General features: G+C 48.4%; 1 protein-coding gene across 1 annotated transcript in view; it reads left to right on the plus strand.

Moving 5' to 3' along the window:
* STAT4 (signal transducer and activator of transcription 4) overlaps positions 1-26,695 on the plus strand; it is a 74,943-nt gene extending 48,248 nt beyond the window's left edge. The window contains exons 9-24 of the mRNA XM_054722965.1: positions 1,322-1,480; positions 2,200-2,292; positions 5,894-5,953; positions 6,253-6,270; positions 6,357-6,450; positions 8,429-8,473; positions 13,986-14,069; positions 15,568-15,666; positions 17,243-17,378; positions 19,469-19,518; positions 20,181-20,275; positions 20,577-20,713; positions 21,597-21,788; positions 24,762-24,828; positions 25,216-25,324; positions 26,521-26,695. Of these exons, the coding sequence (XP_054578940.1) occupies positions 1,322-1,480; positions 2,200-2,292; positions 5,894-5,953; positions 6,253-6,270; positions 6,357-6,450; positions 8,429-8,473; positions 13,986-14,069; positions 15,568-15,666; positions 17,243-17,378; positions 19,469-19,518; positions 20,181-20,275; positions 20,577-20,713; positions 21,597-21,788; positions 24,762-24,828; positions 25,216-25,324; positions 26,521-26,547 (1,465 nt within the window). The 3' untranslated portion in view covers positions 26,548-26,695. The remainder of the gene's footprint in view (positions 1-1,321; positions 1,481-2,199; positions 2,293-5,893; positions 5,954-6,252; positions 6,271-6,356; positions 6,451-8,428; positions 8,474-13,985; positions 14,070-15,567; positions 15,667-17,242; positions 17,379-19,468; positions 19,519-20,180; positions 20,276-20,576; positions 20,714-21,596; positions 21,789-24,761; positions 24,829-25,215; positions 25,325-26,520) is intronic.
* Positions 26,696-27,882: the final 1,187 nt, after the last annotated feature.

Consider the following 27,882-nt stretch of genomic DNA (forward strand, 5'->3'; position numbering starts at 1 on the left):
GCGTGGGGAGTGGACGTTATGTGGGAAGAGCTGCGGTCAGGGCTAAGGGACGGGTCAGAGCTAAGGGACGGGTCAGGGCTAAGGGACGGGTCAGGGCTAAGGGACAGGTCAGGGCTAAGGGACAGGTCAGGGCTAAGGGACGGGTCAGAGCTAAGGGACAGGTCAGGGCTAAGGGACAGGTCAGGGCTAAGGGACAGGTCAGGGCTAAGGGACGGGTCAGGGCTAAGGGACGGGTCAGGGCTAAGGGACGGGTCAGGGCTAAGGGACGGGTCAGGGCTAAGGGACGGGTCAGGACTAAGGGACAGGTCAGGGCTAAGGGACAGGTCAGGACTAAGGGACAGGTCAGGGCTAAGGGACGGGTCAGGGCTAAGGGACGGGTCAGGGCTAAGGGACAGGTCAGGGCTAAGGGACGGGTCAGGGCTAAGGGACAGGTCAGGGCTAAGGGACGGGTCAGGGCTAAGGGACGGGTCAGGGCTAAGGGACAGGTCAGGGCTAAGGGACGGGTCGGGGCTAAGGGACGGGTCGGGGCTAAGGGACGGGTCAGGGCTAAGGGACGGGTCAGGACTAAGGGACGGGTCAGGGCTAAGGGACGGGTCAGGGCTAAGGGACGGGTCAGGGCTAAGGGACGGGTCAGGGCTAAGGGACAGGTCAGGGCTAAGGGACGGGTCAGGGCTAAGGGACGGGTCAGGGCTAAGGGGCAGACGTGCCCAGTCTGTCGAAGGCAGCCTCCTGGGTAGGCAGTGGGAGGCCCCTTCCCGTTCCATCACCCCAGTCTCCCTCCTTAGGGTCCGACCCACGCTCCCCGCTGCACGTCGGAGCTGGAGAATGCAGACACCTTTCTCCGGGGTCTCCATCGATCAGTCCCAGGCTAATCCTAGGTCTTACAACCAACATACATGCTCCTTTTATATTGTTTCTTCTTCGGGACTCTTACACGTAACATGCTTCACATCGTGTATTTTTAACGCTCTCAGGATGCCTTTCTCTGCTGCTTAGTGAGTGTCAGATTCTTAACATACATGTTCCACAGACCCATCTGTGTTGGGCAGAGGGTCATTGCCAGGCATTTCTTGTCCGTCACTGAAGGTCTACATTAGAAAACGTTGCAAATATGTAACACTGCCTCATGCATCTTAGAGGGAAACACGGATTAAGACAAAAAAGAATGTAAGCAGCTGTCACTAACCTTCCGGGGAATGCTGTGGTTGATGTAGTTCAGTATTTGACTATTTGCTAAGTGTAGTTAGTAGTTAAAACAGGAGATAGAAAACAACGGCAGGTGGCGTGGGGAACTCCCTGTGACTGTCCTTTGCGTCCACAGCTTCACACTGTTGGCGGAAAGTCTGTTCCAGCTCAAACGGCAGCTGGAGAAGCTGGAGGAGCAGTCCTCCAAGGTGACTTACGAAGGGGACCCCATCCCCGTGCAGAGGCCCCACCTGCTCGAAAGAGTCACCTTCCTGATCTACAGCCTGTTTAAGAGGTAAGCGTGATGGTCCGATGCCTCCGGCGGCTTCCGTCCTGTGCAGTGGCGGGGACGCCCTCTGGGGTTTGGGCGTGAAGGGGAAGGGGTGGTAGGGAGCTAGACAGTGAGCCTTGGGCTGAGCTGAATAAAGCTCCAGAGAGTTCCGGAAACATTTCTGGTCTTCACTACTCATCAGTCCTCTCCCCCCCCCCCGCCACCCCCCACAACTGAGTCCATTTTGCATGAACCAAGCACATCAGCCACCTGAAGTTCATTTGTCAACATTTAGAAAAAGAGGATTTCGAGGATTTCTTAAGTGCCTACCTAAGAAATGAAGGCTGGAGAACATGTTTTTGTTTATAAGCTCATCGGGGGGGGAAAAAAATACTAGTATGTACCAGAAATCCTACTATCTACTTCAAAAATGGCATGAAATTAGCTTTCTAGGTTACGTTTAGTAGGATAAAAATAGACAGGGCTTTTATTCTTGACTCCGTTCTAACGATTAGGAACGAATTGCTGTTGTTACGTAGGGAGGGTCTTCAGGCCAGTTCCCTCTCCTGGTAATTATTTGTGAGGCGTCTTGGGAGAGCTGAGCTTTGCTGGGGGTTTGAATGTCTTCTCAGCGTGGGAAGCGTGGACCTCAGAGGAGGACAGCATCCTGTTCCTCTGTGGTTTGCAGCCTGTCGATATGCTCAGTGTTTTCGGGTGACACTCTTCATTTCCTTTGACTCTAGCTCCTTTGTGGTTGAACGGCAGCCATGCATGCCAACCCACCCCCAGAGGCCGATGGTGCTCAAAACGCTCATTCAGTTCACGGTCAAGCTAAGGTAGGCAGAGTGCGTTCTATCAGCTCCTACATTCATGGAGCCACAGTCACCGTGTGATTAAGGCCAATGTCTACCCCCCCTCCCCCCGCCCCCCCGCCACCCCTGTGCCTTCCTCCACCTGTTCTTCACGGAGCGCCTCCTGCTCGCCCAGCGCTGAGCTGTGGTCAGCACCCACGGGAATGTGACGGTGAGGGCCCTCTTGTAGAAAGTGTGACGATGAGGGGGTATTCGCACGGCAGCCTGAAACCACAACATCGAGCACAGGGAATGAGCGGCTGGAGAGCTTGCCGTGAGAGAAGACCGCAGAGCCCGGAGAAGGCGTTGCAGGAATGATGTGGGCAGGCTTGCAGGGAGGACACCTGAGGAAGTATGGGTTCCGAGGTCTGTTTCCTAAGCCTGTGAGCAAGAAGAGAGGGTGGAGAGGACAGACTGGGGGCAGATTAGGGAGAGCTTCGAATGTCCTATTCAGGAAATGCATGGCACGGTCTCCCGCTGGGTTACCAGTAACCAGCCTACTGGATTTTCTGAGAAAACACTCAACACCACATTTTCCGGTGTATACTTACCGATGGATATGACTTGTGTGTTATAGATGCTTTATCGATGCATTTGATCCTTTCCATTAGCAGGAGCAACCAAAAGGTAGCGTTGTCCCTCGTGGCACTTAAAATCATGAGTTTGTCTTTCAACATTCAAAGGTTTTGCATCATGCTTCAATCTCCAGGGCCCCACAGTTTTAAATCACTAGTCACCATTCACCTCCAGAAAGCTGAAATTCTAGACTACTACAAGAGGCAATGCTGCCAAGGTGAAATAGGATGCCATAATAGGGTCCCTGATCGCATATCACTGTTGGAACTCCATTTTTATTTTATTCTTTTCCATTCTACTGAGATATAATTAACGTACAGTGCTGTATAAGTTTAAGGTGTGCGGCATAATGACTTGACATTCAGAAATTGCAAAATGATCATCATAGTAAGTTCAGCTAACATTCATCACCTCTGAATTTTTTCAGGGAAGGCATTTGTCTTCAATTTGCATTTCAAAAGCCCTCCTTGTGTGAATTTTGCACACGATTCTTGATCATTTCCTTGTGTGAATTTTGCACCAAGACTTGCCGGGGTTCTTATCCCAGCATTAAGAAGGGTTCAGCAATCTGGAGAAAGGAGCTGATGCGTAGATGATTAAGAAGGACTCCAAGGACAAAAGATAGTTTTGAAAGGCATTGGGGAGTCAGAGGAGCTTCAGCGAAAGGAGCTAAAGACTACCCCTTGACTCAGGACCCAGTGCTTTTTATTAACACAATTTGTCCTAAGGCAAGGTGGAGATAATACACTTCAAAAGGGTAGGGTTTTAGAGGGTAGGGTTTACAGAAGCATTGTCAGATTGGGGACTAGCCTACAGCTGTTCAGGTGTTTGGCCAATAGGAGGCAATACCATGTAGATTAAAATGCCCTGAGCTGTCTGGCAGCAAGCAATCAGGTTTGGGGGAAGTGCCGTTTAGCCGTTCCAACAGGTGATCACATTATGTGACTCAGCCCTTGTTGAGTCTAAGTTTCATCAACCTTTTGATGCAACTCTTGTAATTATGACATGCTGGAATTGGTTCCCAGCAAAGACTTAAGAACTAAAGCCAAGGCCAAGTTCCTTTTAAAAACTTTATAATTTTCAAAAATTGTTTATTCTTCATCCTCTCATCTGTATGTAACCCAGAAGACAATAACACTAAAGGGAAGTAAAATTCGAGGGATAGTGAACATCCTACTTTTCCTTGAGACACCCCCATCCTACTTTTCCTTGAGACACCCCCATAGATGATATGTTAAGTCTAAGAGACCCTTTGGAACAAAAAGGGAGGTGAGTAGGGACTGCTGACACAGAGTTCTGAGTGGAAGAGGTCCCTGAATGGCACCCCCTGGCACGTTGTCTGAACTGGTTGCATGAGACAAAGACCTGTAGTCCCTGGGGTGAGTGTTCTGTTCTTCTCTTCTACCTGACTGCTGAGTCCCCCACTTGCCTTCTCTGTACCCTGTTCCCCACTGTCTGAACAGATGAACCTTTACTTAGTATTCAGGTTTTCCCCTTAAACCCTCCTCTACCACAGCACTGCATTCTTCTATTCCAAAGGGAGAGGTACCAGGGGACTCCCTTCAAGTCATCACGTGAATCCGATCCCTTCCTGAAGAGGGGTAGAGAGGAAGGCAGAGAGGGAAACCATCTGGCCTTATTGCCTACCAACCCTTGCTACCAGCACTACACACTTATCCTAGTCCAAACCCTGAACCCAATCCTGTGCCTGCTGCAGGACATTGAAGGGACCTTCACGACATTCTACCCACCTTTTGTTCGGGCTGTTTAGTATCTATGATTATATGTCTCTAATGCCAATCAGTTGCTCCACCATTCTCTATGTTCCATAGATGTGACTGGACTTCTTCCTTTTATGTATAGCCGTGTCCACACCTCTTCCTTTCCCAGTCTTCACTACCCCAATACCCCAGTGCCTAGAGCATATAATGAATATGTATGAGGAGCTCAATTGAGTGAATGGATGAAGTTTGGGATGAGGGCAAAAGTAAATGAATGAGTAAGTGAGTGATTATCTCAGAAACTGAGTTGAACCTACAGAGAGAGGATACAGTTCGGAAGAGTTGGGGAAAACGAAAGAAAAAACGGGCCCTCACCAGATTAAGGGACTAAAGAAAGTTATTCTGACCTATAATCACTTTATTTGAAATGATGTCTTTTTAAATTATGAACATTTTTGCTGTTACTTAAATAGAGTATGTTTAAAGATTGCAAATGCATTGAAGTGTGAATTTTCCATATTCTACCAGAGGCCTGGTCTTTCTTGATATTTTTACCATAATACAGTTATCACCAAAACATTTAGTTTTAGTGAGCTTACAAAATGTGTTCTTAAAATTCTATATAATAAAAGGCTAATATGCAAATTGACCGGATGGTGGAACAACCAGTTGCTATGATGCGCACTGACCACCAGGGAGCAGACACTCAATGCAGGAGCTGCCCCCTGGTGGTCAGTGCACTCCCACAGGGGGAGTGCCACTCAGCCAGAAGCTGGACTCACATGGGGAGCAGGCCTAAGCCAGCAGGTGGACATCCCCTGAGGGGTCCCGAACTGCGAGAGGGCACAGGCTGGGCTGAGGAACCCCCCTCCCCCAGTGCACAAATGTCGTGCACTGGACCTCTAGTACAAGAATAAAATGAAGCCATATCAATAGACTTTGATTTTTTTTATATTTATACATTTAACCCAAATTTTGTCTTGAACCAAAATATATAGCTATTTTTCTGACCTAGCCAAGGTATTATCCAACACACATCAACTACAGCAATATGGAAACACTTCCCAAGTGTTTGTCAATATATATGAAGTGGCTGATGTCAGTGTTAGTAACATGGAGAACTGAAGAGGATTTGGACATGTTTAAAACACACTAACGTAACGGGAGATGGTGTAATTTGATTTATATATATATATATGCTATAAATATATTGACATCTCTAAATATAAAAAAGGCTTTTAGAACTTGTGATTTTTTACCTTTGATTCTTTATCTATGTGTCTTTCCAGGCTACTAATAAAATTGCCAGAACTAAATTATCAAGTAAAGGTGAAAGCATCAATTGACAAGTAAGTATCTAATTTCATTTTGAAACATGAAAATGTAAGACTCTTTAAAAAGAACTGTTCTTATTTTATAGAATAATTTCAAACATTTACATTTATTTCCCTAACATTACATCTCAATGCACTTCAAATATTGGACTTTGAAGTGCAACTATTTAACCGAACTCCAATGAAGGCTTATTTTTAAAATTTTGCTCTCAACACTGGAAATGACCATTTGCATACTATCCTCTCAAGTATTATAAAAGGTTGTAGTAGGTCTATTACATCCCTTATTTTTAAAAATCTTCTTGTGTTTACAGGAATGTTTCAACTCTAAGGTAAGCCCTTTACTTTGGAACTTTTTGTTGTTCTCGTAAGTCTGTTTTCCCTGAGACCATGTCAACGGCTGAGATTTCCTCCCCAGTAATCGCAGGTTTGTGCTCTGTGGAACGCACGTCAAAGCCATGTCCATCGAAGAATCTTCCAACGGGAACCTCTCGGTGGAGTTCCGACATTTGGTGAGCACCTGTACCCAGGAACCTTATACAAGCTTCTTTTTCTTTCTCAAATCAAATACTCTTTACTCATAGGCCTTGGAACCCCGTGCATGTTGTTTCTTCGTGTTTCTTATGTGAGATGAAAGGATGTGTTCAGCTATAACAACATGCCATCAGTAAAGAATTTAAAATGGTAGAAGGAACACTGAAGCTAGACTCAGGTCCGAGTTCTTACCAGTGAAGTAGTGTCTAAATATACACCGAGTGGCCAGATGATGATGATCTCTGAATGCATAATAATCTGGCCACTCAGTGTATATCCTATAGAATAAAAGGCTAATATGCAAATTGTCCCCTCGACCAGGAGTTCGACCAGCAGGCAGCCTGGCCAACCGCCCATGTCCCCTCTCCCTGGCCAGGCTGGCCGGATCCCACCCATGCACGAATTCATGCACCGGGCCTCTACTCTCTCTCTCTATATATATATATACTGAGTGGCCAGATTATTATGCGTTCAGAGATCATAATAATCTGGCCACTCAGTGTATATAGTAATTGGTCCCTAGATTTTGGTAATAATCACAAAAGTAATCCATCTTGTAATGGGCAGCCATTCCTGGGTTCATTTTTTAAATGCCCCCAAGAAATGACATCCAGGAACAGCAAGTCGGGCTGCAGGCACATTCACTTGAGGCCGATGAGCTGGGGGGCAGGGTGCTCCTGGCATGACAGCTGCGGGGTTCGCCTTGGCATGTCTAGAAAGCCCTGGCCAGCCGCATCCTGTTGCTTCTGGTGCTCACCACTTCCTCTCCACCTCGAGTTCTCTTCGTGTTTTTCGTTCTCGTACTTTGCATCGTTTTTAGATTCCCAAGGACCCTATAGCTGGTCTCACCAGAAACTTGTCACTCATCTGGTTGGTTAACGTTTAGGAAGTATCGTCCCTGAATGTTGGGACGCCACCGAGTCGGCCTCAAAAGGCCTAGTTGCTAAAAGATACAAAATTCACGTTAGCAGAACGGTACCTGCCTAACAAGTTTATGCTGGCTTTTGTGTTTAGTTTTGTTTTTGTTCGGTCTTCAGGACTGAAGGGGGCATTTCCTTTTAACTGAGTTCCTACCACGTGAGACTGTTAAATAAAATGTAATGAGGAGTCACATGTTACACATCCTGATAGCTAGCACTTACTTTTTCGCTTAGGATTAATTTCGGTCCTCAAGGAATTTTTAATAATGGACAATGTTTGCTAATAAATTAGTAAAGCAGTAAAGGCCCAAACCTTAGTTTTTATACTGCTCTTCTAGTTGCAAAGCATTTATGTATTTTTGCATAATAACTTTAATCACTTTTAATATAAAAGTCGATTTAGAATATCAGAGAAGCAAAAATTTTACATGAAAAAATCACCTGTAATCCCGCCACCTTGAGGTGACACGATTTGCACCCTTATTTTTGTTTTCATTCTTTTTAAAGCCAGATGCGATTGTACACACTATGTCATTTGTTTGCTGTCTATTTTAGTAAGTGATCCATATCATGAACATTTCTGTGTCGGGAAGTCTCCTTGTCCTCTAACGTGACCTGGAACTTCCTGTGCAGGAGACCCGTCACTCATTTCCCAGTCCTCTGTGCTGGGCTGGACTGGGCTGCACAGGGCCTGGGAACCCTCGCGCCTTAGCTCAGATGACCCCTCCCAGGTACAAAGGCGTGCTGAATAAATTCGAGCACATCCAGCATGATTTCCTCTTTCCAAAAACATTGGCTGAGAAACACAGTCTCCGTGGTATGCCAACCTCCTCCCTGAGCTCGATGGAAGTTTCTGAGCTGGCATCCGAGCAGGAAGCTGCTTCCTGTGATGTGGGCAGCTGTCGGGTTCCATGAGTGGGAAGACATCTGGGTTACTGTCAGAATTGTGACCAAGAAAATCACTAAAGTAGGTACAACCAACTTGATATGTAGCTGATAACGTGTCTCTATGTAAACACTGTTTTCTCTCTCAAAGCAACCAAAGGAAATGAAGTCCACTGCCGGAAGCAAAGGAAATGAGGTAGGATATGTTTTCTTCTAGAGTTTTTCTAGGAAATAATTCTATAACATCTTATTTTTATAAAGCCCTTAAACTGCCTTTTATATTTTTACTAGAGGCCCAATGCACGAAATTTGTGCAAGAGTAGGTCTTCCTTCCCCTGGCTGCTGGCACCGGCTTCTCTCCAGCCGCCAGCAGGCACCCGGGACCTGGGCTTCTCCCTCACAGCCCTAGCTTTGTCCAGAAGGTCGTCTGGTCTAATTAGCATATTATGCTTTTATTATTATAGATATAAAGTCAAATTCATGTTTCTCTGATTACAAATGTAAAGCTTGATCATTGCAGACAACATAAGAAATTTTATTTTAATGAAGAGGAAATTACATATAATAATACCCTCCTAAGGAAATGACTATTAACATTTTGGTTCACATCATTCTAGACTTTTTGTATGCATTTCATATAGATACATTGCTTCATAACCTGCTTTTTTCCCACCTAGCCACATGTGGTGAACAGCTTCCCATAACCTTACACACTCTTGAAGACCATGGTTTAACGTGACTGTATTGTATTTCATTTTACAGGTGTGCCATACTTTCTTTAGTCACTCCTCCTTCGTGATAAAGTATCTTAAAATTGCTCATTTTCTACAAATAGGAGTTAAGTCTCAAACATCATGACAGATGATGTGAAAACCACAGGTGAAAAACAGTTCTGTTATTTCATGGGACCAATGACCTTGCTCTTCCATTTAAGGTCTGCATTCCACGGAATGAGGTGACTAAAAGGACACATGTACGCAGTCCAAGTACTCACATGTGGGTCAGTCAATGCTAGCGTGGCCGGACCCTGGGCTGTCAGTGGTCTTGGAGACCGTCGGTGCCGTTGGCCTATGCCTGTGCCCTACCGATTTAGGATTGGAGAACCTGGGTCTGAGTCCATTCTGGCAGTGACCGCACATGCGATCCTTGACAAATGGTCTGTTGGAGAAATGCTGCACATTTTCCCTCTCAGAGATCAGGGTAGTACTGCCCAATGCTCTCTGCTCAGAGAGGCTGCAGGTGTAAGGCCATCCACACAGGGCAGCTATACAGCGATGGGGCTGGCTTCTGGCGTGACCGGTGTGTGGCTCCTGTCTCCTGGCTTTCTACCTCACAGCTCCTATGCAACATCTCTTTGAATTATTTGGAAGAAAAAAGCACTTTATAAATCCTGCATTCCACTACAACCCATCTAACCCACCCACAAAACCACACAGATCCATCACGTCAGATTTCATGCTCCACATTTTTTCTTCCCAGAATGCTCCAGTCTCTTAATCTTGTCGGAAAGATCATTTGGCAAATCTCGCAGCCCCACCAAAGAGGAGCTAAGCCTTCTCCCAGGGTAGACCCTTGGCTTAGGGCAGAGCTTCGAACACCCAGATGTCACGTGAACAGAGCTTTTGAGTTTAAGACTATTCCAGTAAACCAAAAAAGTGGGAGTTATTCTTCCTACCTTCTAGAAACCCATAAAGGTTTTCCACATTTCCTGATGGAAACATTAGCACATGATAAATGAAAGCCCATCTCCCTGGAATTGGGGTGGGAGTTGTGATTGACATTCCATGCTGCCTGACATCCCTGAGTAATATTGACTAAGTCTGAATAGATGAAGCACAATGCTTCTGAACTCTTAGTAGGTCAACTAAGTCAAATGGGAATAATGTAAACAGCTCAACAACCAATACATTGTCATCCTTATGGATGCAAAAACAAAACCTTGGATTTCCCTAGAGACGGAAAACTATAGAAAAATCAACCAGTCTTATTAACACTATCTACTTATATTAATTTGAATGTATTTCCTCTTACTTTACAAATAATAACAAAATTGTACAGTACACATCAGAATCCTTTCATTTCTTCCCTGTTTTTTCAAGTTCATCAGATCAGAATAATTCTATTTTACGCTATTCTTTGAGCTCCCCCTGTTGACAGAATTTTGATATGACTCCTGTGTGCATTGAAGAGAAGCCATAGCCTTGAACATTGCTTTCTGTGCTGTGGGAACAAGTGAAGAGTCACAAAATATATAAGAGTAAGCTCCAAAAGGCAGCGGAGGCATTGTGATTGCGGCCTATTCCGTATCGTTTTCCATGTGCAACAATATCATAGATTACGGCCAGAAATTTAGATGAAAATCACCCTTACCCCAGTCCTATTTACTTAGCAGAGGGTTCCTTTCACGCCAAGAGCCATCACCATTTGTTAGCCTCTCCCAGGAGCTCAGGGCGTGCTGGGAGGCCCTGAGCAGCGGGAACAAAGAAGAATACGGCGGCATCTGGACCTGCCTTTCATTCGCTTGTGCTTTTTCCCAGGTGGAGCCCTTTATCATGTTCAATGTCATAGAAGTAGCATGAAGGTGGCTCTTTTAAGCCCATAATCACCTCAGATGGCTAGAATGGCCTTCAATACAGACATGAATGGTACATCTCACCTGTGACAGTTGCCTAGTCTGTAAGGAATGACTCCTGGGAGCTGACGCGGAATAGGGTCCTGGCTTGGACCACACGGGTAGAGTAAGAGAGACTGTGAGCGAGGGCCATGCGAGCTTTGAGAATTGATGTTGCTTCCTTTGTCCAGAGCCACTTTTCCCTAGTCACGTGCATTGTAAGTCAGCTGCCTTGATGGGGTTTGTTCCAAATGTGCCTCACAGTTGCATTAGGGATGTTAAAGAAATAGCAGATACTACTTTGAATCACCGAGGAAACCTCTCTCCACCCACATCCCAGTCCAGTGATGTAACCCTAAAGCATGACATTGTTTTCCGAAGTGAATGGACAGCCTGAGTGTCTGTGGAGGCCCGGGCTCTCACACCCCGGATGGCTGCCGTAACTCAGAGATCTGAGGAAATTACCCGTGATGAATGACCATGTCATACTTACGTTTAGTCATATAATTTAAACTAGAGGCTAGAATCTGGTAGGGACGAGCCCTCAGACTCAAAAAGGCTCCCTCTGGCTGTCTTCCAGCCACGCCTCTCTACAGGGAATGGTCTTTGGGTTCAAGGCAACCTGCTCCCCCAGAGCCCAGGACCAGAATTTCCGCCCGGAAGACCTCAGCCTGCTTCCAGGGCCTGCGAGGGCCTCTTCTGACTTATTCTGCGAAGCATGGGTGTCACCAGCAACGCCAGCATCTCTAGGCACAAGCACGGGGCCTGGAGGCCACAGTGGCCTGCGAGGCCCTCACAGAGGTGGAGGAGAGTGGGGTGGGCGATAGGCTAGGGTGACCTTTCTCTCCCCAGGCCACATGGTCCCGGGAAACGTGGAGAAGTTAAAACTGGCCATTGAGGTCACGTGGCAGCTTAGATGTCAAAGCCGGAGGGTGGCCGTACTCCCACAGTTTGTTACCGAGTTAGAATGGTTCCGTATTTAGACAGACGGTATGTGGGTCTCCTGGGCCTCTTGCCCGCTCTGCACTGGCTTGCGTCATGCTGCCATTGACCTCGGTGAGAGTGGGAGAGGCGCCTGGTCATGGCCAGGAGGTTGTGGATCGCATAGGGCAGTGAGATTTTCTATGGTTTAAAATATGTGGGTTTTTGGCTCAATTTTGTGCCTAAACACAAGCCAACTTCTTGACCTCGTGCTCAACCAAAGCAGCAGCTGTTTGTTTGTTTGTTTGTTTGTTTGTTTGTTTGTTTTTAACACGGGGGTGGGCCTGTCTGGTGTGCTGACTGTGCTGGGAGTGATTTTTAGGAGGCCTAAGGGGTTTTTAAGCAGAATTTTCATTAACATAACTTTCCACTGACCCACTCTAGTGAATCGAACTACCTGCAGGCAACGTAAGGTATCAATGATCTAACCATTGGTTTTTAATTCTGTACTTCCTGCTCGGTAACAAACCGTGAGTTTAACACTTGTCAGGAAAGTCTTGCTCATGTAATTGTTAGCCATGTCATCATATGAGAACCATTTTTAATATTTGAAATGTAATCAGATTGATTCTGCCTTGTTATTAACGCACATTCAGTATTAGACCCCCGTTCTCCCAGAGCTGGCTCTGCACCCACAACGCCCGCCCCCCCCTGCAGACTCTTCTAGTCAAGTAACTCCACTTCCGTTTTCATTTTCCCACAGGGATGATTTTTTAACATTGGTTAAGCTTCCTACACCATCTCCAAATGTCTCACATCCCTTTTGAGGCTAACGTGGATACACCACACCGAGAATGGTTTTCTCACAAACTCCACCCGGGGCTCTGGCTGAGGTTCTGGCTCAGAGGCCGGGGTCAGGCCGGCCCGCTCTCGATGGTGACATAGCTGCAGGTCCTGGCACAGGGCAAAGCGCTGCCAAGTTTCGCCAGGGACCAGGGAGGGCGGGTGCAAAAGACCAACCAGAGAACTTGTACGCACCGATGTATAACCCATGGACCCGGACAAGAGTGGGGCGAGGGCCTGGGGGCGGGGGGACGGGTAGAAGGGGGCAAAGGAGGATATCTGGAATACTTTCAACAATAAAATTGTTCTTTTTAATATATCTTTTTACTGATTTCAGAGAGGAAGGGAGAGAGAGATAGGAACATCAATGATGAGAGAGAATCATTAATCAGCTGCCTCCTGCACACCCCACACTGGGGATGGAGCCCACAACCCGGGCGTGTGCCCTGACCGGGAATCAAACTGTGACCTCCTGGTTCATAGGTGGATGCTCAACCCCTGAGCCACGCCCACCAGGCTTTCCTGCACCCGTTTACCGCGTCTTCCTCTCTTCAGCACCTCACCTCTGCCTTCAGCTTGACCTTGTATCCAAAATGCAGAGAGCCTTTCCGTTTCTGTGGTTCATGGGCTCCAGAGAGTCCACCCCTGCCCTCCCTGGGGCTGGGGGTCATGGGACCTCACTCATGGACTGGGGCTCCTAACTGCCCCTCCTGGTCGGCCCTCTTCACCCTCAAGCCTCAGGGGCCCAGTGCTGCCCACCCCCAGTTCAGGGGCACGGGGCGCCCATTGCCACCCTCCCCCCCCCACACACACACACACACACCTCTCCCTGGGAGATCTGGATTAGAGGTTTACTCTATTGGAAAGTAAACAAAACCCCAGCTGTTATGCTGTTGACATTTCTAGCTGGAACAGTCACCAGAGGAAATGTTGCTTTCCTTTTTAAACAAATGTATTATGACACCGAGCTGTTTCTGTTGTAGCTACACATGCACGGCTTGCTTTTATTCTTAGTTGGTAAGTCAAAAGACTAATCTCCGAAAGTTAAAAGATAGAGAGCTATTGATCTGAATTTCAGCTGACGAGACTAGGCTAGAATTGTAAAAGCTGGAAATTATATTGCTTTGGAGGCTTAAAATGATTCTGTTTGTGGAAATGGAGGTCACTCAGACTCTGTACTCTAAATAACTTGTAAAAGAACAGGAGGAGCGTTTGCATCCTGGGGAAGGTCTGGGGGCTCACGCTCTGAGCACGTGCTGGTCCTTAGACGCAGGCCTGGAAGGACAGCCGTCTGCGCTTGTCTGTAAGAGTGAAGGCGTGTCTCTCTCCCCAGGGCTGCCACATGGTGACGGAGGAGCTTCACTCCATCACCTTTGAAGCACAGATCTGCCTCTACGGCCTGACGATAGACCTGGAGGTAGGGGTTTCCAGAAACATCCACTCTGTCCTACTAACGTCTTCCGCGCCGGTCAGCATCTGTGGAGTAAGACCTGTCTTTTCTAGGCCTCAGGACCTCCCTGTTCCTTATGTTTGTTTTAACTTAGAAAACCAGTACCTCAGATACTTACGAATTAGTCAACGTAGACTCTTCTGGTTGAGTCTGAGCGATGAAAATCTCACGGGCATTGGGGATGCCATACCCGTGTCTAGTGAATAATTTGTTGGGAAGATTGTGTGTTTGTTTTGTTTCCTGGGATTTCCTGAGTCGGGGGTACTCAGGGGGACGCCTGAAGAGAAACCAGTGTCCTTGAGCTATGTCACGTCGTGATATATTTTCAAAAATTTAACTCCTACATACAAATCCCTCAGAAAGACTTTTCTAATGTAAAGATAAATAATAGGGACACCAAGAGTACCTTTTGGTGTTCTGATCCTCTTTTAACATTCACCATTGAACTCAAAGAAGGAATAAAGGAACTCTGGGGGCAGTGAACATGATCACCTGTGAGCACCCCGCAGGCAGGGCACCATGCCTCGTTGGTCCTCCGTGCCCGGTGCCCAGCACAGTGCCTGGCACGCAGCAGCTGCTCAACGTGTGTTGAGTAAATGAATGACTAAGCGCAGTGTCACACGCCCGGAATGTGATCCTGTGTGTGGGATGTACTGTTTTAGAGCCCTGCCTTTGCTTTTTTGTCTTACTGAGTGGAAACATGTTTATAGCACTGGTCACGGATTCCTCACTCATCTCTTTTCCCAAAACTTGTTCCCATGAGCTGTGAAGTTCCTCAACTGGTTATTCCACTGTCCACGGCCTTCTAACCTCTGTTACGGGGAGGGACTGATGGAAGTTTCTCGGTCTCCCAGGCTAGTCTGTGAAAGTCTCTTTATTGCATGGGGTGCAGAGCTGCAGCTCCAAAAGTACTGAGTTCAGTTCTGCACCAACAGGCCAGGCAGCTCCATCTCCCATAATGCTTCGCGTTCCAGGATAGCTTACTTCACCATCTTCTACAGATAAAACTCCCACGTCTAGTGCTGACATTAGATGTCAGATCATAGTTCGAACATATTGACCCGTCTCAGAGATAAACTTAAAATTCGATTCTTTCATGTAACTTACGGAGAGAACAGTGGCTAGATCGTTACAAGCTCGAATTCGTTGCATTTTGGGCAGTGCCTGATGTAAGAGAGTATAAACACTCACCTGGTCTCAGGGGAGATAGTCAAGAGGCTGACTGGCGGAGCACTTTAGAAAGGATTCCTGTGTCTACAGCTTCTTTCCTCCCTGAACCTCGACTCATCTGTGCTCGGCAAGCATCTACGGGCCTTCACAGTCACCGTGGTGACCGGGGCAGCGCAGGGACCAGGATGGGAGCAGTGGGGTTGGCTGGAGGAGGCCCTCGAGGGGACAGGGTCAAGTCTAAAATCACGTAAAGGCGCACCTACCTGCACTAACTATGCTTTTCTTTTTAAACCAGACCAGCTCATTACCCGTGGTGATGATTTCCAACGTCAGTCAGCTACCTAATGCCTGGGCCTCCATCATCTGGTACAATGTGTCAGCCAACGATCCCCAGGTAGAGTCTCTTTTCCTATTTCTCCTCCTTTAATTCCACTGGATTTGCTTTGTCAACCAAACCCATCTGCATAAAAAAAAAAAAAAATAGGTGTGTGCGTAAACTTTCAGCATGTCCTGTGGGCTGCTTCATTTCAGAACTCCAGTCTCCCCAGTTGTATGATTCCTCTCTCATGTCACAGTCAAAGTATTATGTTCAAATGTTCACGGGCCCCGAGCGAGTTCAGGCTGGCAAAGGTGACAGACGGAGGGTCTGGTCAGCTCCCAGTAGGTGCGTCAGAGGGAGCTCTGGGGTCACCCCGCCGACTGCGGACTGGGCCACGGGGGACGCCGCGCTCCAGAACTGATGGCGGCTGTGCTTGTCTCCTCTCTACTCTGGCCACACCTCCCACGGACGCTTCTGCGGAGGCAGGGAGCTGCTTTCCAAACAAGTAACTGGAATGGACGTCGGTGTTGCCTAACGGCACTCGACGGCGCAGGTTTTCGAGTTGGTTGTGTGTTTATTTAATCCATCGACGTTCGTTACAGATTTGATCCACTCTAGGCTCCACGTGGGTTTCAATGCCATCTTGTGGCTACTTGAGACATTGATCAGAACTTGGCCTCAAGTTAACAAAGCCCGCAGACAACAGATGCTTTTCTTAACCAACAGGCAGGGGAGGGCGTGGCAAGAGAGATGAGTAAGCACTTCCCCCGACCCCTCTTACAAAACCCCAGTGCGTCGTCCTGGAAACCACCGGGGTCTAGAGAAAATAGGTCAGATGCAAATAACAACACTGCTTCTTCTTAACTCTAAGCCAGTGTTCCTTCCAAAGGGAAGAATTCTCTTACCTGGCCCAGCCCTGAGAACAGGCCCGCTGAGTCAGCTCCCGGTGTCTCTCTCTCTCTCTCTGACTCCTGATGTTGCATTTTAGGCAGTGCCTGATGTAAGAGAGTATAAACACTCACATGGTCTTTAGAAAGATGAGGAAACAGCATGGGAAATGACTCAGCGCTATGCGGTTCCTTCCCAACTTCCCGGCCCTGGCATCTGAGACAGACCCGCTGCCCAGGAAGGCTGCGCTGAAGCGCCTGTGCTGGCGCCCTCTCTGCCTGCAGTGAGGAGCCAGAACTCACGAGAGAAGTCACCCCGTCCTTAAAGCCAAGAACAGCCAGCACCCCTGGAAGGAAACGTCATTGCCTAGGAACTACCGGTGTTCAGAGCCCTTCACCCACCTCCAGGATGTGGGACCCTTCTCTGTTCTCCAGCCTACGAGTGCCCTGGGCTGCACACACACACACACACACACACACACACACACACACACCATCCTTCTTCTTTAAGAAAGCCACCCTCCCTCTCAGCACCAGCCAGCCCAGGTCCCCTCTGCTCCTGGAGGAGGGCTGGAGATGCAGGTCACACAGAGCTCCTGAAACAGCTGCACAGCCGACTTCGATTCTCGCCTGCACACTGACCCGGGTGTCCCTTCTGTATTCCCTCCTGCTCCTTTCGGTGGGCCTGAGAGTTGAAACCAGGAGTCTACTGGATCACAGGGTGCTCGATGTGGCATATAACCCCCGTTCCAACTCTATTTCAGAACCTGGTCTTCTTTAACAACCCCCCGCCGGCCACGCTGAGCCAGCTCCTGGAAGTGATGAGCTGGCAGTTCTCCTCGTACGTGGGGCGTGGCCTGAACGCCGATCAGCTCAGCATGCTGGCCGAGAAGCTCACAGGTGCGTGCCCGGGGCCGAGGCCTGAGCCCTGTGGGTGGCACTCACGTGCTGTAAAGCGCCAGGGTGACATTGCTTCTGTTAATCAGAACAGCGGTCACCACGATTTCTTGAGCGCCAGGCACAGGGCTGAACGCTATATGATCTTCCAAGAGTTCTTGACGGCAGAGTAACGCGTCTTAGCGATGAGGATAGTGAGTAACTGGCCACCGCTGCATGGCCGCTTCGTAGTAGAGGGCAGACACGGGCGAGGCCCATCTGGGTCTAAAGCCCCTTCCTTCCCACCCCACACTCCAGTCTCCAGGGTGTTCTCATGCCATTTCCGCCGAATAGGATGGGCGGTCCTGATGGCGCCTGGGTCTCTCGTTCATGTCACAGTGACCCGTAGCCAACTAGAAAAGAGCTGATGCCAGGGCCACAAGATCTAATAGAAATTAAAACCCACCAGGTAACACTCCATTCTTCCTAGCAAGAACTTTTCAGTTCTGACATTTCTAACGTTTGCAAAATAGAGACACTGGTACTCAGTGTGGTGACTTTAGTGTTACGCTTTTTCTACAAGAATTTTACAAGATGTCTATATTTTGACAAGTGTAGGGTGAACACATTTAGCACCAAAAAATAGTTAAAGTTGGGTTTGCATAGATTTGTGGTTAAAGTAGGGCAAGGATGCGTCTGCACAGCACTGAAGACCTGTGTGACTGGGTTACATTGGACTTACAGGTGATGCTGGGCTGCCACTGGCGCGGTAACTATATGTGATCAATGGGCATTTAAATAGATCAGGACTTTAAGAATGTCAGAACATTTACTAAGGTAAATATCCTTTTGGATCCTTATTTAATTCATAAACCACAGTAGTAGGAATACAACATATATTTGTCAGTGAGTGAATAAACCTTTTAAATATGTAGCATAGATAGCCACCATATACCTTCAGATCTTCATCAAAGTATTCTTATGAGTCTAATTTTCTTAGAAATTTAGATAGAGCCCGGCTGGTGTGGTTCAGTAGTTTTAGCATCAACCTATGAACCAGGAAGTCACGATTGGACTCCAGGTCAGGGCACATGCCCACATTGTGAGCTTGATCCCCAGTAGGGGGCGTGCAGGAGGCAGCAATCAGTGATTCTCATCATGATGTTTCTATCTCTCCCTCTCCCTTCCTCTCTGAAATCAATAAAAATATATTTAAAAACAAAACAAAAACACCATTCGGGAGAGAGAGAGAGAGAGAGAGAGAGAGAAGGAAAGAAAGAAAGAAAGAAAGAAAGAAAGAAAGAAAGAAAGAAAGAAAGAAAGAAAGAAAGAAAGAAAAGAAAGAAGGAAGGAAGGAAATTGAGATAGAAACTCCGTATCCTTTCACTGCCCTGGATCAAAACAGTCAGTGGCTCCTTATTGCCTAATAGATCGCTCCTGCATCCTTTTCCCGGGAAGAGTCAGCACTCCTGGCACTCTGTCTTCGTCTACTTATGCAGATTGGTTTTCTGTTTATTCACCAACACTAGGCTGTTCTGACTGTCTTCTTTTTTATATATGTTTTTATTGATTTCAGAGAGGAACGGGGAGGGAGATAGAAACATCAATGATGAGAGAGAATCATTGATCGGCTGCCCCCTTCACGCCCCACACTGGAGATGGAGCCCAAAACCCGGGCATGTGCCCTTGACTGGAATCGAACCCGGGACCTTTCAGTCCACAGGCCAACACTCTATCCACTGAGCCAAACCGGCCAGGGCTGACTGTCCTTTATATAAACCATAATCATGTCCAGTGTGCTTCATCCTCCATTATTCTTGCTACTGGAGGGGCCCCTCCTTCTCCTCGGACGATGTATTTCCTGTCCATTCACGGAGGCTCGGTCCTGGACACCTACCCCCTTCCTAAAGCTATCTTTAGCTCCTCCAGGGAAAAGAATTCGCCCCTTTGTAATAAATTACATGATATATGTTTACAGTTTCTAGCACTAAGTACGCTGTAAACACATAGCAGGTGCTTGAGGAAGGTTTGACAGAAGGAGGGAAATCTAAATGGAGCACCAAATTGAAGAGTCTAGTTGTTTAATAAAATGTCATTCTTTTCTTTCATTTTAGTCCAGTCCAACTACAGTGATGGTCACCTCACCTGGTCCAAGTTCTGCAAGGTACCCGCCGGGGAAGGGGAGGGGGCGGGGGCGGCTTTACAGTCTTCTTTAACAGGGCTCCTTCTTCTCTAGCTGCCAGCTGTAGGTAGTCCTTTAATCTCACCTGCGCTCGCACTTAATTTGGAAAGATAAGAACGTTTTAAGATTGAGGAAATACATTGTAAACAACCAGTTGGATGTTGATGTTTGCCATTTGGGCTTTTTCTTTTTTTTAATCTTGCCATTGGGATCTTGTCTATACCTTTTTATATACTCGTCTAAATATTTCCTTCGGATAAAAACCCTAAAAGACTGTTAAGCATAGAGTTAAAGGAATACTTCAGTCTTTCAATGCGCATTGCCAAAGAGCCTCATGGGAAACGTGTCTGAACTACAGTCCTGGCCAGAAATGAGACCTCCTGTTTCCCTGTGTCCTCGCCAGCACTGGTTTAACCGTTTCTATAGTGTAGATCTGATGGGTGAGATGTAACAGCACTCCTCTGTGAGACTCTATATCGGAATCTGGATTATGGGGGGTTTCTGGATAAGGTTGTTTTAAAAAGAAACTCTATAAAGTGTTGTCTCACTTCCAGAAATTCTTCCACTGGAAAAAAGGGCCTCGGATGATTACATCAGCCTCACTTCGGGGATAATTACTGTGCTGTGCTTGTCTATGCCAACAGGAACACTTACCCGGTAAATCGTTCACCTTTTGGACGTGGCTTGAAGCAATATTAGATCTCATTAAGAAACACATCCTCCCCCTTTGGATCGATGGGTGAGTTACAGGTGATGTTTTGCATACGAGTTCACTAGGTGTTTATTTTTTATGCTGTTGGTTGTTTTTTTTTTTTCTTTTCTTTGTAAACGTGTTGAACGTTGTGGCGGGGAAATCGCTGTGTCTTCCATTCCTCCCAGAGCACTGAGGTTCACTGTACTCTGTGTGGGACTCTTCAGACACCTCTGAGTCACGCCCACAGCGAATCTAGGTCTGCTCCTCGTGACTCCATGCACGGAGGGCGCAAATGCGACGGTGCCTGCCCCTGACCGGGCACTGCGACCCGTTGCTCCCTCTCCAGGTGCGTCATGGGCTTTGTGAGCAAAGAGAAGGAGCGCCTCCTGCTCAAGGACAAGATGCCCGGGACCTTCCTGCTGCGGTTCAGCGAGAGCCACCTGGGCGCGATCACCTTCACCTGGGTGGGCCACGCCGAGAGCGGTGCGTGCTCGCGGGCGTCCCGCGCAGGGACTGTGGGCTTTGGGTGTTCCCGTTTGCACAAGCGCCTGGGGTGTAGCTCTGTAACCGGGCAACCAAGGGGTCCTGGCTGCCTGTGGCTACTTGAGCCACTTCGGACGGGGTTGAATCCTATGCACGTTTATTCCAACCCTGCCGGTCAGCCACCACAGTCCGCTCTGCCCCTCCATCAGCCAGCTGCTTGTACTGGGGAGAAGGACACGGATCATGTGGGGAAGCAGGCAGCACAGGCAGGGGAAAGTGGGCACGGGATAATCGTCACAGGTTACAAGTCATGCGGGTGTGGGGGCAGTCACAGCGGGCGGGTGCCTCCAGGCACCCCGGGGCCAGATTACAGGCAGTAGGGGCGGGGGGTTTGTAAAGAGCAGGTGCCTCCCGACTAGACTGTTTCGGCCACGAGGTTGTCAGTCTTTCCACAAGGACAGGCAGTCCTCAGGAGGAGGAGGGCCGGCATCCTGATGTCAGCTCCCATGGCCCAGGGTGCACAACTCCCAGCCGGGTTAGGATGTGCCTTCTCTACTCGGAACAGAGCCGTCATGGTCCACAGAGCGCGATTAACATTCCTTACCATTCTGATTCGTTTTCCGTGTTCTGTGTCTGCCCTAACCACTCTGCTTGTCAGGGGGTTTGAACATCCGTGGTACAGTCGTCCCAGATCACAGGGACCGTGACTTCCTCCCAGCCCGGGCGGCGTCCTCGCTCCTCGCTCATGGGGCGATCTGTCCTGTCGGACCGCAGAGGGGGCTGGCACTGGGTTATGACCCGCGGTGGGAAGACACCGTGGGCAGGAGGCACGGCCACAGAGGACGCCCGCGGGAACCTGACCGTCGGCTCTCTGTCTCCCCAGGAGAAGTGAGGTTCCACTCTGTGGAGCCCTACAATAAGGGCCGGCTGTCGGCGCTGCCCTTCGCCGACATCCTCCGAGACTACAAGGTTATCATGGCCGAGAACGTCCCTGAAAACCCCCTGAAGTACCTCTATCCCGACATCCCCAAGGACAAAGCCTTCGGGAAACACTACAGCTCCCAGCCCTGCGAAGGTCAGGCTCCTCGGTTTGCTTTCTTCTCTTCATGTTTTGGGAAATAGCCTCGCACTGGGTTGAAGGAAACGAAGTTCCTCTTTGGTTATAAGATCCGAGGAACACGTGGAGGTCAAAACCGTAGCGAGGAAGTGGCGTGTCAGCGGTTCCCGCTGGCCGATCCGTGGCTGTGGCCATGGGGACCTCTCCAGCCACTTGCAGAGTTTGGGTTTCTCCTTCCTTCTCCGGACCCACAGCCTTCACTTCTGTGACTGGGGGCGAGGCAAACAAAGAGGAGGTGATTAGAAAGCCATTACAAGTCCAGCAAGTCTGTTTTTTGGAAAAAAAAAAAAAGCCCAGGGCTTATAAGCTTTATATACTATATATACTAGAGGCCCAGTGCATGACATTCGTGCACTGCGGGGAGGGGGTCTCTCAGCCCGGCCTGCACCCTCTCGCAGGCCAGGACCCCTCAGGGGATGTCCACCTGCTGGCTTAGGCCCAATCCCCGCCTGCAACAGAGGCAGGAGAGGCTCCCACCACCACCGCTGCACTTGCCTGCCGTGAGCCCAGCTTCTGGCTGAGTGGCGCCTCCCCTGTGGGAGCACACTGACCACCAGGGAGCAGCTCCTTCGTTGAGCGTCTGCCCCCTGACGGTCAGTGCGCGTCATAGTGACCGGTTGTTCTGCTGTTCAGTCGATTTGCCTATTAGGGTTTATTATATAGGATATACTTTTTACTTATAATTTTGATTGGTGTCAGTTTATTCATTTTTAAATATATTTTTATTGATTTCACAGAGGAAGGGAAAGGGAGAGATGGATACATCAATGATGAGAGAGAATCATTGATCGGCTGCCTCCTGCACGCTTCACACTGGGGAATGAGCCCACAACCCTGGCATGTGCCCTTGGCCAGAATCGAACCCAGGACCCTTCAGTCCACAGGCCAACGCTCTATACACTGAGCCAAACCAGCTAGGGCTTGAATGGTGTCAGTTTTAATGAAAAGAACTCAATTACTATAAATACACAAATGAGCCAGTCATTATCATCGAAATTAAATCTCACAACTCAGTGTTACTCATGTGCCCAGAAGGGGACCAGGGAGTCTGCGTACCAACCCCCACCTCCGGGCCTGCCAGTAACAAGTCCCCACATGCCTGCCTCCTGGGGTGTATGCTACCGGCCTGAAAGAATCCTGGCCACAGAAGGCATTTGGTTAAACACTGGCTGAGTCTATGCAAGCACATTTATGAAATTAGCTACATAGCTGTAGTGTAAGTTCACCGTTTTGGCTCTTTAATGAAATTATAAACCATCCATTAAAATGTGCACCTATAGCAACTAAATCCATGAGCACCATCTGTGGACGGTCCTACAGTTGCCACTCGCAGCGGGTGACGGTTGCCACCCTACTGCATCCCCTTCTGAAACAAACAAACAACAAAATAAAACAACCACAGACCCTAAGCGTCTTTGCCTCTGATCACATGAAGCAACAAATGTCGATGAAACAAGTCACGGTTGAAAAATGGCAATTGGTCCAAAGAACAGCTGGAGCAAGCACAAGCCCAGCATCGGGTAGCGGAGGAATGTGGGCTGTTCCAAGGCTGACGTCTGCACACCTGTGACCGCAGCTCAGGAGTACTGTTAGTAGCTCTGGTGTCTGTGCTGGAGAAAGTGGTGAAATTGTAAGATTATGATTGGTGTCAGTTTTAATGAAGAGTGGAATCACTTTAAATCCCCTAAAACACAAATAAATGAGTCTTTATAATCAAACTTAAATGTAACAGAGAAGCGAGTAATATAGTTGATTCCCAATTTTTCTTTTTTATACTGTCTATATACTAGAGGCCCGGCACACGAAATTCGTGCGTGGGTACAGTCCCTAGGTGTGGCCTGGGATTAGGGCCACCTTCCCCAGCTGCCCGCAACCAGCCCCGAACCCCACCACCATCCACCCCCAGTTCCCCGTTTGTCCCACCCCCAGTTCCCCGTTTGTCATTGGGTGATCGGAGCCTGCCCCGGGGGCAGGGGGGAGGAGGAACCAAGAGGCTAGCTGTTCCGCCCACTTGCCGGCTCTGCCCCCACCATGGGTTGCCCTCTGTGTGTGGGGTGGCTGGTGGGTGGGGGTCTGGGCCTGGCACCACCTGTGTCCCCTGCCACCCACCCCAAGTTCTCTGTTCGCCATTGGGCGATCAGAGCCTGCCAGCGGGGAAAGGGACTGAGAGGTGGTCAGTGCGTCTCACAGTGACTGGTCGAGCGGTTGTTCTGGTCGTTCTGCTGTTAGGGTCAATTTGCATATTACCCTTTTATTATATAGGATATTTTTATTGATTTCAGAGAGGAAGGGAGAGAAACATCAATGATGAGAGAGAATCATTGATTGGCTGCTTCCTGCATGCCCCCTACTGGGGATCGAGCCCACAACCCAGGCATGTGACCTGACAGGGAATCGCACTGTGACCTCCTGGTTCATAGGTTGATGCTCAACCCCTGAGCCTCACCGGCCAGGCTGATTCCCAATTTTTCTCATGCACGTTAGAAACATTAATATGTAAAGTTAGATTGGACCTGCCAAAAGGTGTGTTTTTCTCTTCTTGCACGTTTTCTGCGCATCTAAAATACTCAACTAAAAAGTTTCGGGGATCAATAAGCTTTTGTATCCTCTCTCTATTTTCAGCATTATTCATATCTTTCTAGGCTTTTTTCTAATTTCATCAATAATATTGGTGCCGAAACTGGTTTGGCTCAGTGGATAGAGCATCAGCCTGCGGACTGAAAGGTCCCGGGTTCGGTTCCGGTCAAGGGCATGTACCTTGGTTGCAGGCACATCCCCAGAAGGGGGTATGCAGGAGGCAGCTGATCGATGTTTCTGGCTCTCTATCTCTCTCCCTTCCTCTCTGTAAAAAATCAATAAAATATATTTTTAAAAAATAAAATAAAATAATAATAATATTAGTAACGTGTTTTCCAACACTTTCTTTTCCAGTTTCACGACCAACAGAAAAGGGGGACAAAGGTTATGTTCCTTCTGTTTTTATCCCCATCTCGACAATGTAAGTAGTCTTAGTCACATGTAAAATGTTTATTATTGGACTCACCAAAAAAAAAAAAAAAAAAAAGCAGCCTTTCTATAGGAAACTTAAGGGTGGAGAGAATACATATACCCGAGAATAAAGCGTTTTAGTACTCACGCTCCCTTTTCCTGAATACATAGAGCTAGTCTTCAAGGCACACCACGTCTGCCCTGACTGCAGCTCCTAAGCTGCCCTGGGATATGCCATGCCGTCCACAGCCGGCTGAATGCTGTGATGTCAGGTGATGCATGAGGCAGCTCAGTGTCACAACCAGATCAAGCCCTAGAAATGAGTTCCTGACACAGTAAGCCACACGGGCTGTGACTGTTTCATCCTCTTCTCTGTTTTCCTTGTTATTTCTTTAAGCCGAAGCGACTCCACCGAGCCACAGTCCCCGTCAGACCTTCTTCCGATGTCTCCCAGCGTGTACGCGGTGCTGAGAGAAAACCTGAGTCCCACGACGATCGAAACCGCAGTAGGTTCCCTCTCTTCTCCGGGCCCTTCTCTGTGGTCCAGGGCATTCGTTCCCACGCGGGCAAAGGGGGTGTGCGAAGCCAGGGCCGTGAGAAAAAGGGTTCATCAGCATAACACAAGGCTGTCTGTGTGGGCCTGTGTGCTGCTGATCTCACCCGTGTGGAAAGCAGGCATCTTGACTAGCTTGTTCAATTCTCCCCATCTCAAGCCACCACAGGGCAGCATATGCCTGAACCCCTCAAACACACTTCGTCCCTAAGTCCACTGTTGGCCATGCCCATCCCCACCTCTCTCCCCACTTGAGCAGACCACATGTATTAGTCATTATCTATAAGCTTACTTTAATATTTACTTTAGCAGTTCAAGCATCACCCGTTTCCACTTTTCTTTCTTTTTTTTAATATATTTTATTGATTTTTTACAGAGGAAGAGAGAGGGATAGAGAGCTAGAAACACCGATGAGAGAGAAACATCGACCAGCTGCCTCCTGCACACCCCCTACTGGGGGTGTGCGTGCAACCAAGCACATGCCCTTGACCGGAATCCAACCTGGGACCTTTCAGTCCGCAGGCCGAGGCTCCATCCACTGAGCCAAACCGGTTAGGGCCGTTTCCACTTTTCTTGATGAACTGTTGCTTGCATTGTTCGTCCGGGAGCCTCTGCCAGAGGTACATGAAGAACAATCAAGAGCTGCGTCATAATTGGAAATGCAGTAATGAGAGTTAGGGTGCATTCTATCTGTTCTTAGGCCCCAACGCTGTCAAGCAGTTCCAACCCCCAACCTTGCACAGCGACGAACAAACGTCAGAATAATAGACTCTTGGAGGGACTCTGAGGCCCAAGAAATTTCTATCTGACTATAAATCTAGTGGGTTTTAGTCCTTCTCCTGAAAACTTCTAGGGAGGGAAAATCCATACTCTCCTTGGACGGCCATTCCGTGGTTAGTTGTCCTTAAATCATTTCGTTACGAGAGAACTTTTGCTACACTTTGCACCCATTTCTTCTTACTATTCGTGGGATGAATAGGCCTTCTTAAAACAGTTTTCTTCTCCTTAAAGGTATCTTCTGAATGCTTAGTAGTTAACTGGTACAATGATTATGGAGCAGTTAGTAGCCGTGGGTGTTTACATAAGAAATAGTGATTTCTTTGCCAAGCAGTCCTTTCCTCAAAGGTCCTTTTCATTTTTCAATTGTAGATGAAGTCGCCCTATTCTGCTGAATGACAGGATCAACCCCTGACACTCAAAGGAAAGAAGCAAAGGAAACCTGAAAGACTGGTCTTTGCCCGCAATCACACCTTCTTCCTTCAGCTTTGTATATGCCCAGTGGCTTTGTATATGCTCTCGCTGGCACCCGACACCAAAGCTTCAGATAAACGTGCCAGATAAGAGACTTTTAAAAGCCAAGTGTTAATATGATATTAACCAAAGACTCCTGGGTTCGCCTTTGTTTCATCTCTGACTTGGTTTCTCCTGTGTTACTTATGATTTGGGCTCTAGAAGGCTCCAGGTTAAGATTTCAGAATAGCGGTCCTGATACAGGGTGACAGGAGAAGATGGGACTTTGGGTGGTGGGCACATGGCACAACATACAGACCTTGTAACATACAAACCCACACCTGGAACCTATATGATCATGTGGACCAATGTCACCCCAACCAATGTAATTTTAAAAATGATTTTTAAAAAAGATTTCAGAACAGGTCAAGAATAGCAAGGCCTCACTGCATTACGCAAAAGCCAGCAGGAGCGCCTGAGGGAACAGCCACCTAAGCCAGTGTCCCGAGTGCCCGCAGGGAAGAGTCGTACACTGGACCCCGCCTGGCGGGAATAATGGGGCAGCAACAGCTGGGTTCCCAGGGGTGAACTATGAAGCCCCATGACTGTGGTGTCCACAGGGTCCCAACTTCGGGGTTCACAGCTGCTGGGACCACTGCCAGGGATTCCTCTGTTGGGGGAAGCCCCAAAAGTCTAAATTCAGGGTGATTCCGAAGAACTGACACGTAGCCTTCTTCAGATCCATAAGAGCTCTATTAGGAGAGCTTACACACTCGGGCAGGGCAGCTGCTGGCCGGGCGGGAAGAATCCCTCCCCTCCCAGGACAGGGTCTCTTCATAGGAGGTTTGTAGTAACACCACAGGGTGGGTAGTCACTTAGACCACAGAAAGAACAGTGCCCTCCTACGTTAACGGATAACATCACGCAGTGATCACACGCTAGACATTCGCTAGCCTTCCTGGGAGCATGGCGTTCATCTCTGGGTGGCATTCCGGCTTTCTGGGTAGTCGGTCAGCCAAGCCTGAGGTCACAGAGAGGTAAGAATCCAACATTTCCCAGACGCCTTTGCCGCTTGGGGCCATACTGCATCGCAGTGACTTCCTGTAAACCGCTAGGGGTGGGGCCCAGAGTCACTGCTGGTGGCATATGGGCCCTGAGGTTCTGGACCAGACTGGATGCTTAGCGATGCCAGTGCCCAGCTCTTGCTCTGAGTGCCCGGACCTGGGCAGGTCTCTATGCCAGGGCATCTGCATGACTTCCTGCGGCCGACTGGTGTCCACG

The sequence above is a fragment of the Eptesicus fuscus genome, chromosome 11, assembly GCF_027574615.1.
Source record: "Eptesicus fuscus isolate TK198812 chromosome 11, DD_ASM_mEF_20220401, whole genome shotgun sequence".
Lineage (NCBI taxonomy): Eukaryota > Metazoa > Chordata > Mammalia > Chiroptera > Vespertilionidae > Eptesicus > Eptesicus fuscus.